Source organism: Anticarsia gemmatalis, chromosome 5, assembly GCF_050436995.1.
Source record: "Anticarsia gemmatalis isolate Benzon Research Colony breed Stoneville strain chromosome 5, ilAntGemm2 primary, whole genome shotgun sequence".
NCBI classification, from domain to species: domain Eukaryota; kingdom Metazoa; phylum Arthropoda; class Insecta; order Lepidoptera; family Erebidae; genus Anticarsia; species Anticarsia gemmatalis.
Genome location: NC_134749.1, coordinates 1,776,830 through 1,788,295, shown reverse-complemented (window position 1 = coordinate 1,788,295; position 11,466 = coordinate 1,776,830). Strand labels below are relative to the sequence as shown.

Below are 11,466 nucleotides of genomic sequence, written 5' to 3'. Positions count from 1 at the left end.
TTATACAGAATGTTTTTGGTGGCATCTCACTTCTTTTTGTAGAACGAACATAAGTCCAATTTGTATGGAAAGACGTTTTTTCTTACAATTCAACATATTTTCCTATGGGAATGTTGTTTAGTTTCATGGGCTAAACACCCTTAACCACCCTATATTCCCTCCCGTTATGCCTCATATAGTATGTACCTATCTACACCTATTATTTATTTATTATTTTCTACAGTAATAATGATTCATTAACTGCAAATGTAACCTTGTAATCTTATACATTTATATGGGATTACAAAGTTATTGTTGCAGTTGGTGTATTTAGAAAACTGGACCGAAATTAGAAAATATTAAATTTTTCCCAAGATAAAGACACTAAACCCTATTTGTATTCTAAATTTTAAGCTTCTAAGTCTGCTAGAAGTACCTTAGACTTTTGATGATCGGTGAGTCAGTGAGTCAGTGAATCAGTGAGTGACAAAATTCAAAATTTTAACAAGTTGTCATTCTTAAACTACTGGATCAAATTGACTGAAATTTTAAATATACTGTGTTTATACAATGACTGATTAGTTGCTGAAAATTCAGGCTTCTTGTTTTATCCACAACGACATTATAGGGGGGTCGAAAATAGCCCGAATTGCTTCGAGAAAAGATGGTACGGCCGTGCCGCTTTTTTTTGCTCGACTTGCGGGGGCACTTCCGTGCCCCCAGATTGTACTAATCGCTACCATCGCACTACCGTCAATTGAATTCTGATCGCTTCTACGTATTGATAAACTTTTGAAACAACGTTAGTATTCCCTGAAGAATACTTATTACTGTCTCGAGCAGACATTATTGAATTTATTGTGCGTGCTTGTAGTATTACAGAATTAGAGCAATGGAAGATGTGTTGTTTGTAGGTAGGTTAGAACTTTATTGATTGCTACGGTGTTTTGAAGACTATGAACATACTAGATTCGAGTTCTGGGACTCTTAAAGTGATTACTGTTGTGAAAATTTGCTGTGACGTAACAGTCTGAATTTCAGTCAAGTACCTACGGAATCGACTGAAAATTCTTACTCGGACAAATGATTAGCCATTGTTGCGGACCTGTAGTGCGAACTCTTATGTTACTAGATAAAATACCTTTGACAATAAAATTACTTTATCTAAAATCAGTTCTCCCAAAAGTCGCTAGGGGCGCTGATCGTTTTCTCACATAAGATTTTCAGAAAACTACTCATAAGTATAATTTCTGAACTTACTTTTATATCGTTGTCATATTGGGAAATTGACATTTAAATATACCCAGAAATAGTTCCGTCAGGTAACACTAGGGGCACTGGTGAGCATTTCATAGTTTCGATAGTCGATTGCAGTTGGAAATGGTTCCTTTGCTAATGTTATATGATACGTGGTATATCACAGTGTGGGTCTCACAGTTCAATGGGTCAGGACATGAACTCACGACCCCGCTCGCCGTCCACTACTTTATTGGAATTTTCATTTCCTTTGAAACATAACTGGAAAAGTGGTTGGTAGGTTTTTAAGCGGATAATCTTTACAGAGTAGCTTCATTAATAACCGTGGCGTTTGCTCGGTTAGATTAATCTGTGCAGTCACAATTAGTGCTTTCAGCGACATTTATTTTCAAAATTTATATAAAGAGTAATCTACAAATCTTCTTAATACATAAATAAAAAAATCCAGAATGAAAAGGCGTATAGATGTAAATGAAGTAAGTTTGTAGCGGTGTAACGTACTGGCCTCCGAAAACGGTGTGAGGATTTCATGTATGTATGAATTAAAAGGTACCTAATCGGTTTATTTATAGTGCAGGAGATTTTAAATAAATCGTTTAAAGACCCATTAAAATAGTATTCCTGGATTCTTTAACACAAGCGTGTAGTCTGAATAATAAATGTTTAAACCGATTGAGGGTGAAATTCCACCGTGAAACACCTTCACCTTTGGCGCTGACCTTTTATCACATGTGGACAGTAAAATCGTAGCAATTGCATAGAACATGAGTATCGTGACTGGCACTCTTTAAAGTTTGTTAAGTAATTGATTCAAAGGGATGGACTTTTTGATGTGCAAGTACGAATGAGGTTAAGTAATCAACTTTTTTTTAAATCAAAATCAAATCATTTATGAATTTTGGTCAAATGCTGGCTTTTATACGATGATAGTCAATGATACAGAAAGAGAATTTACCGCCAGTTCGGAAGGTAGGGCCAATAGAAGAGCTGGCAATTTCTATAGTCTAGATATAGTCACCTTTCTGGATGGTTGAGAACAGTACCTGATGAAGGAGTTCGGGAGAGATCTTTTCCCAACAATGGAACAGTATTAATAAAAAAAAAAGAATTAATGAAGCATTTTCAAAAAGATAAATGTCTGTTATGAGGATGGCTCGTACATTGCCGAAACTACATTTTGATTGGTTCAGTACTTGAAGCATAAAAGCATGACAGACGAATAAAAAAGCACGTCAGATCCTCGAAAAGTTACTATTTTGCCTGAAAAAAAAATTAAATAAAACATCTATAGCATATGCTAGTATTTAATTAAAATTATAATATTTTACACTACATCTTATGCTATTGTATTTTATCTAAATACTTAAAAATAATTTATTATCTTTACTTAAATCTACTTTCCTATATAAAATTAATTACTAATCTTTTTTACCATGGCCGTTCATTTTACTCTTACCATTTGCACTTGGTAATTTACCATTACCATTCTTGATATTGGAATTTTCATCATAATTATTATTTTTATGATTTCCATTACCGAAACCATTGACTCCATACAAATTGCTCTTCTTTTTATTCAATTCATTTAGTTTAATAACTTCACTACTCAATTTGATACCATTTTCATTACTAGTCTTATCATAGCCATTGCTGTAATTATTATTATTTTCTGCTTCATTATTTAGTTTATTATTATTTGCTACCTTTTCTTTGGGTTTTAAAACGTATGCTTTGATGTAAAAATCAATGAAAAGTACGAGCATAAATATGTTTTGTGGTAGGAAGACGGCACTGACCCATCGTGGATACGCGCAGTCGGTCTTGAATACAATTATGGCCATATGCATCACGCACCAGAAGAATTGTAACTGAAAACAAGAATACAAGAATTAGTAAAAACTATTATAAAATTATGATAATTTTTATGGCAGTGAATAAAACAAAATAGATTAGCAGTAAGTGGCATCCTTTTCACATGAGTTAAAAGACGTGGTTTAAAATTCTAGACTAAGAACTGTATAAATGTTAAATAAGAAATAACAGATTTTTTTTAAACCCCTGACTGTTCCAAGAGGTTGACCAAGAGTTTTTTCCCAAACGATGGAGAGAGAGGTTAGACCTTTAGTCCCCTACGCTGGCCTAGTGCAGGTTGGGGACTTTACTTAATCAAGAATGTGTTACACCATTTTTAGGCATGCATGATTTCATCACGATTTTTTCATTCACCGTTAGAGCAAGCAACTTGTGGTGTCTGCATGAAAATAAAAAAACTACAATGTAATTTTTGTTTGATACATGAATGAAATCAGATTTAGGTTGGCTTTTCCAAACAGAGACACTTCAATTAGTAGTCTGGGCTTCAATTCTTAGTCTATTTTTTCGCCTGTTCTACGTAATTGGGCAAACGTGAATAAAATATTTCGGACTTAATTTTCTTGGAGATACAGACGTGATGTTTACTTAACTAGTACAATAGAATATGCTGTGAGAATGAGCGGAAAGGAATTATCTTTTGTTATAGTTCTATTTATTAATTAAAAGTCGAATAAAATAGTAAAAACTGCCTCTGTAGCACGGCCGGTTGTGTATCTGACTGCTGATCAAAAGGTCCTGGATTGAGTTCCCAGGTTAGACAAAGTGCTATGTATGTAATAATAATGTACTAAGCGGTACTAGTCTCTTACGGTAGCCTCATACGCTAAGGTCTACCAAGGAGCTACAATCTGTATCGACCGGAGTATATAATATAGAAATAGACCTATGCAGTTTTGCGAACTACATTATGTAGTTGATCTGCACATAAACCAGCCAACACATATAGACTCCCGGTAGACCGTAGCGTGTCTAGCAACCATTAGAAACCATTTAATATACTTACGATTTGCAGTTGCGTCACATGTTTCTTGATCCACACAGCGTTCTTGATGCTTGGCACTGCAACTGTGAGCAGATAGTAGCTGTACATCACGATGTGGACGAACGAGTTGATCACTCCGATTAATGTTCCGTGGCCACCTGAAAATTAGAAGAAAATATTTATTGCTAGAGAATTATAAACGTAAGGCAGATATTGGAGGATGAAACTATAATGATAGACTCATCTTAGTTTTCAGTTTTCAGCGTATTATGCTGAAAAAGTTTCGGGCACTCACATGAGGTATTTCAAATAAGTTCAAATTTATAATTGAGCTACCGAAAACCCCGAGGAAGGTTTCCAGGCGGGACATTTTATTTGGAAATATTAAGCTTAATTATTTTATTCATTTCTGCATACTCTTTCAAGAAATAATAATGTAACGTAATAATAACAGGTAAAAAGAATATTAAACGGCTATGAACGATTGTCGACAAGTTGCAAGCAACGGTTAAAACGCTGAAACTGTATTGATAGCGCTTTTATGTACTATCAAAGTACAAGATTCTTTCACACTTTGTAGCACATAACGATAGATGGCACTACATGTATTTTTTTGTTGTCTGAGATCACCACATTGTGTTACTAAGTACTAATTTTACTTCATATTCATTTATTACCTTTAGTATCACATGTAGAACATAATAATATAGGTAAAAAAATTGTCACATATGTACATCATTACCCTTGCTAAAGAAGAAAATGTAAGCAGAAGTCAATCGAAACACCTTTCACAATTCATATAGATGATCCTTGATTATAATATTATACAAGGCACTACACCTCAAACTACTACAGAAATCAGAAAAACCGCTCAGAAAAATTTTGGTTTCAGGAAAACAGTAGAACGATTTAAAAATCAAAGGCTATTTTAAAACCGAATGAAAAACTCAAATGGTTTTAAGTTAATTATTAGCAGTTCCATGTAATAGGGTCAATCGTCTATTTCACTGACCTCTGACCGATGTTAATCGTTCGTTTATTTAAAGCACGCTTTGTTCATGCTAACCGCTGTTTTATATTTCTAGCTAACACTTTACATGGATTTTTAAGATTGATATTGAGATTTTTGATAGTTTCCTCATTGAAATAAAGACATAATTATATAAAATTTAAAAGTGTCTAGATTTACATATTTCAGGAAGTAGAGTCATAAAGCTTGGGAAACCAAAGAAGCAATTAAATTTAGTTTTTTACCTGGCATATAAGTGACGGCTCCCCATATCAACATGACCATTCCAGTATGATGATAAATGTGCAGGAAAGACACTTGGTTGAACTTCTTTCTTAACACAAAGAAAACCTGGAAACAATAAATAATATGAAATTAAAATCTTGTCATAATCAGCCTATTTTGGTCACAGTATATTAAGAACTAGCTGACCCGCGCAACTTTGCTTGCGTCACATTAGAGAGAATGGATGAATTAAATTTTTCCCCGTTTTTGTAACATTTTTCACTGGTACTCTGCTCCTATTGGTCGTAGCGTGATGATATATAGCCTTAGTTAGTTGCCTTTCTCGATAAAAGGGCTATCTGAGATTGAAAGAATTTTTCAAATCGCACCAGTAGTTCCTGAGGCTAGCGCGTTCAAACAAACAAACTCTTCAGCTTTATAATATAAGTATAGAAGTATAGATAACAGGAAAAAAACATCACATAAATAATCAAAAGCTCAAAATGGACTCATAATCTGCAATTTAGCTCTGAGCTCTTGTCAACAGGATGACTCACATAAAATATGTTGAGGAACTACAAAACTAACGCAATATCGTCCTCCGTGGTGCAGTGGTTAATGTAGTCACCATGCCATTACCAATGCGTCCTAGGGTCGTGGGTGCGATTTGCACTAGTAACAAATATTAGTGCAATCCACAAATTTTAGTTTATAAAAAACCCCACGGCATAAAAAAACAGAAGCTGTCTTTCAAAAACACACCAAAAAAAGTTTTACTTAGTAACGTACATATGTTGAGTCTAGCAAAAATAATCTTATTTCGTTTTGCCTTCATTCATATGGTTTTTAAAGCTTCTATTGAAAACATAATGACACAACATTTTGATTGTGAATCTGGTATGTCGACGTGTTTTAAGTTAGTTAATGTAATACAATTTTTAGGTTTTGTTATTTTAATTATTTCACGAAGTTAGTTGCTAAGTCCACAATCTATTTATAAAAGTCGTTACGTAAATGAAACATACGTATTTATTTTGAAGAGCTCATGATTATCAATTGTTGTGATGATGCATCGCATTTTTACTTGGCCTTTTAATTCTTGGGTTTCATCGTATTGTTCTATAATATAAAAGTACAGGTCAAACTAACTATCCGCTGGGTGGTATATATTATCATAAATAACAGTTGTTTTTATAATGTAGAGGTATAATGTAATCTAAGGTAGAAGTACGTTTGTCAGAATTCTGTGAAGGTTTTATATTCTGGGCCTGTATATATATAAATACCTGTATAGGTATATCGTCGTATTGTCACATTGAAGCTACAGTACTAATAATGTTTACATACTATGAATCTAGTATTTGAAAGACATAAAACTGGTATTTCAATTAGTAATGCTATTCTTTCACAAAACAATTTCTTTGTTCAGATGTCAGGTATAGTTAATCTATATGAAGTAATCTGAAAATTTAAAGGCTAACATTTAAAAAGTTTTCATATACCTAATAATTAGAATAAAATTATTATTTTATTGACAAAAACAATAAACTATCACAAAACATTGAAGGGTAATTGACATATATCAGAACATACGGTACATCAAAGATCACCGCTATCTGACCCGAACTGACCGTCCGCAAAGACCAAGGAAGACGTCCCCTAAACAAGACGGACGTCCTAAGGTTGGTCAGTAACCCGCTACTGACCGCTACTGACCTAATTCAACCCCAGGTCAATATATTCGCCCCTTAACGGTATTTCATTTGATCCATATCAACCACGCGAAAGAAAGGTTAAGTGGTGAGTTGGTTTGTAGGGTGTAACCTCTGAAACGGCGGAAACAATTGTAAAAATATTCAGTGATACAAAGATGAAGTTGTAGCTTAAGACGGATATCTGTTTTTATTGACAAAATTGGTTGGAATGTCACAAGATGTTTTTGAACAACGATTTTTTTGCTAGAAACTTTTCCTTGGAATGTGATAATTGACTACAACATTGATTTATCGGGAATAAGTAACTAGGCACAGGTTTTTAAGCTGGAATCTGTAAACAAAGTGGACTGTAAACTGTATAAAAGTAAACTGTAAACAAATTTTTAAAAAATATATGCTTATGTTAAAACGAAAATAAGAAATACCGTTATTTTATGAATGTATCTGTACGTATGTTTGAACGAAATTAACTTACAATGATAAACTTTAAACTGAGCTGTTAAATAATAGCTGAAACTATTTCATTTACATTAGTTTAATAAATTATTGAATATTTGTAAATAAAAAATTAAAATTGATGAATTACCTTGTGGCATTTAAATTTACAAAGAGTTGCGTAATCAGTCATTGTTTGGAATCAATATTTTTCGATTGAATGGAAACTTCCTTGGGAAAATTTTGGTTCAGGAAATAAAATGAATCATTTTGATGATCAAAATAGATCTACGACCGAAATTTACAAATAACCTTTTAAGATTATTCCTTTATTAAAAGCTTTTACACGTACATGTATTGAAATGGTGTTCTATTTTTATGGAAACGACCCCATCAAGTACAAGATTATCTTTTAAACCATATCAAACATAGCCGAAGCAAGAACTCCTCTCCTAGTCCGATCGTGTTTTTTTGTGACAGATTCAATTAATATCCAAAATAACAGTGCCTACTAATATTAAAAAACGCGATAGTTTGTTTGTTTACGTGTATTTACTGTGTTTTCTGGCAAATAAATACTTATATTTCAATGGAAGAAACTGTCTGGTATTCTTTCGCGCAAAAACTAACCGTCCATATAATTTAAGCCTGGGATACTTTTTGGAAAATCATTCGGATGCCGTTAAAGTTAGAAGCTAGTGACGTATGTCTGTATGTTTGTAAAAGTCCCCGCGACACAAGAGCAAATCTTAGTATAGGAGTTGTCTTTAAAGAGAAAAAAAAATTAAAAGTGACTTACAGTATCCAAAAGGTCAATAATCTTGAGCAAGAAGTAATTATAGACCATTCCGGCAACTTCTAAACCATGTGGTGTTTCAAAATCAACTGGTTCACATATCCATTTGTATCTCCATCCCCAGGCTAATGTGATTGACTGAAAATAACAAAATTTTGACGTCAGACTTTGAAATCAATATTGAAGACTATAGTGATGATGATGGAAATTGTGCTGATTACCTTTTAAAATAGAGGCTGACAATGCCGGTTTTTTCAAGAATCAATTTACTGTATAAACAGAAATACTTCATGAGTTTGTAAGTTAAACTTTTTTGAGAAACAGCATTAGGGGTAATTAGGACATTGTTCTATTGAATTTTATGTGCCTTTTGCTTTAAGGGTAACTTTAAGCATAGGAGCAACTATGGACAACCATTTGTCAAATACTTGGTACATTTTTATTTTACCGACACGCTACCATGGTAAATACATTTCAATTAAAAATAATAGACATTTTGTTAACAAATAATGTCATGACAGCGCTTCCGAACGAAATGTGTAAAAATATTTCTGGGGTACTTCATTTTCTTCTTGTAGAGATCACAAGACCAGCTTTTATGATTAGCAAGATAACATAAACAAAATTTGAGTAGTTTTCCAAAGAATAAGTTGGTTTATCATACTTACGTTATAAAACAAATAAATACAAGCAGCCACCTGCGCTGCGTTATATACAATCAAAAGCTTATCCAAATTGAATGGCTGACGATTTTTCATGAATTTAGGTCCCCATTTCAACACAAACATTAAGTACACAGCTAGCAGCGCTATTCCTTGGTAAGGCTTGGCTACAAACATCCATTCTTTCGTTCTTTGATCTGGAAACAAACCAAAAACATATGACTTAGAAATTCTAAGATACCGTTTAATTAATTAAAAATATAAATCATCACTTCGGGAATCACAGAACTATAGAACTATTTGTATAAACAAAACAGAAAAGAAGACTCAATTACAAACAAAATGGTTAGAAGAAAAAATTCTTCGTCAAAAGTTCAGGGAGTTCATTTTCAAAGAGAGTTCAGTATGTAGGAAATAGTCTTTTATTATCTTTACTCACCAACTATTTCATCAAAAAGAAAGGTGTACCCTTCCCACGCTTTTTTCAAAATAACCGCCATCTTTTCAAACTTCAGAAATATCTATTTGTCTATCTTCTTCTTCTAGACGTAGGTCTTCAATATCTTTATATTTGATATCTCTCACTGAATTTACAACACTCTATTTCCACACAGAATAAAAAAATATCATTATTTGAAAATTCGAGTCATTTTTATTGTCTTGTTACAGCGGTAAGCGATTGACGACTAAAATAAATCTCGATCGTTGATTGCGGTAATCAATTCAATGTTAAGGGGTATGAATATTTCTACATACGATTATTTATAAACCTATTGTTAGTTTTAAATAGACAAAGACGAACTTGTTGATGCCCTCACTTAAGTTAGGACGGTTTTGTGTGGTCCACGTGTAGGTATAAATACTATTGAACGAATTGGAATTTAGAGATCTGCTTTCTGATGCATTAAACTACAAATGTTATTTGAGGATCAAATGAAGTATATATTTTAATCAAATGACAACAAGGTTGTAATTGAAATGACAAGAAAAGTGAATTGACTTTGCTAACATGTCATTATATTGAAGTAAATAGGTTTTTTTTTATTATTATAAAAGTAAGTAATACAAGTATATAAAAGTAAGTAATTTTCTTATAAAATTTAAAGTCCTATTCAAAGATAATTTTAAAGGTATTTTTTGTGTTGTGAAGAGCCTTAAAAATAAAACATATTTATACTACAAGAATGTTGACTTATCTTGCCCTATAGAAGAGGTCAATGACTTTATTTACTTCAGTAACATTCTTTCGAAAAACCATTTATATTTTTTTTGTTACACCGACCGAAGCACTAACTTAAAGGGCAGCGCAGACGGCACACTTTTTGTGTGCGATCGAGTCTGCAGAATATCATGATAGACATTTAAAAAGAAAAATGTGGGATGAAGTGTGCTGTATTGTTTATTCCGCTCCTGTTTGGACATGTATGAGTCTAAATAAAAAACAAAATACGGTAAGTTTAAGTTTTTAATAGACTTTACCACATTAGTACACAGACTCGATCGCACAAAAAGTGTGCCGTCTGCGCTGCACCTTATGATTAATATTAGTTATCAAAATGCATAGTAATTGTATTATTATATAATAAATTATACTTGATAATATATGGAAGAATGTATAACGTCATGGCTGTTTTCTGGAAAACATTCAATACAAATATAATATTAATATAATTTACTAATACCGGTAATTAAAAGACATTATTAATTATAGTCTACGTCAACGGAAGTACCGTACTAATTTGAAATTACAAATGCTTTTTGTAAATCCAATTAAGGGTAAAATTCAAATGCATTTGAATCACTTTCAAATATTTGGCAATAAAAAAATAAGTTCGTGTTTATTTTCCAGCAAAGATAAACAAATATATTATAAAAAAAGCATTAGGATCGCCATATGGAACTAATAATGTTAAAAGCGAAATATGGATGTATTTTACACATCTCTGCTTACTTCTTCTTCATCATCATCTTCTTCATTCATCTTCGGGAACAGGCGATGTACAGGAATGTACTACATTCACGTTTAGTCATTAACAATGTTGGTTCAATGTAATAAGGAGCAAGCCTATTCCGGGCACATAACTAAACTGCGAGCTACTTATTCTAAAATCAATTATTAGAAAAGACAAACGCACTTTGTTCGACTCGGAAATTGAACGCAAGACCTCATGATCAGCAGTTGGTAACACTACCAACTATATCACGGACGCAGCCAATAATATCAATAGGGAAGTAAATTGCAGCAATCAATAATTGTTAGCGCATATATTGATGTCAAAACGAGGGCCCCAAATATATTTTAATTAACTATTCAAACTACAATAACAAGTCATGAGTAAACAATCGAATAATTTGAACTATCATTATAGTACAGAAGTCAATGTTTTTCTGTAAAACAATCATGTCATTGACTTTCCATTTCCTTAAATATTTTTATTCTTATTCGTTTGATATATGGTTCAAATTAAATGCAATAGCTGACCCAGTTTTCTGTATAACTGCAAAGGTAAATGAGATTTATAAATATGAAA

General features: G+C 32.7%; 1 protein-coding gene across 1 annotated transcript; it reads right to left on the bottom strand.

The window, feature by feature from the left end:
• Positions 1-2,528: 2,528 nt before the first annotated feature.
• Positions 2,529-9,609, bottom strand: LOC142972768 (very long chain fatty acid elongase 7-like). The gene is made up of 6 exons (XM_076114047.1): positions 9,375-9,609; positions 8,942-9,132; positions 8,277-8,411; positions 5,348-5,453; positions 4,115-4,251; positions 2,529-3,104 (listed from the first exon to the last, which is right to left on the bottom strand). The coding sequence occupies exons 1-6, from the start codon at positions 9,433-9,435 to the stop codon at positions 2,655-2,657; spliced, it is 1,080 nt and encodes a 359-aa protein (XP_075970162.1). The 5' UTR covers positions 9,436-9,609; the 3' UTR covers positions 2,529-2,654.
• Positions 9,610-11,466: the final 1,857 nt, after the last annotated feature.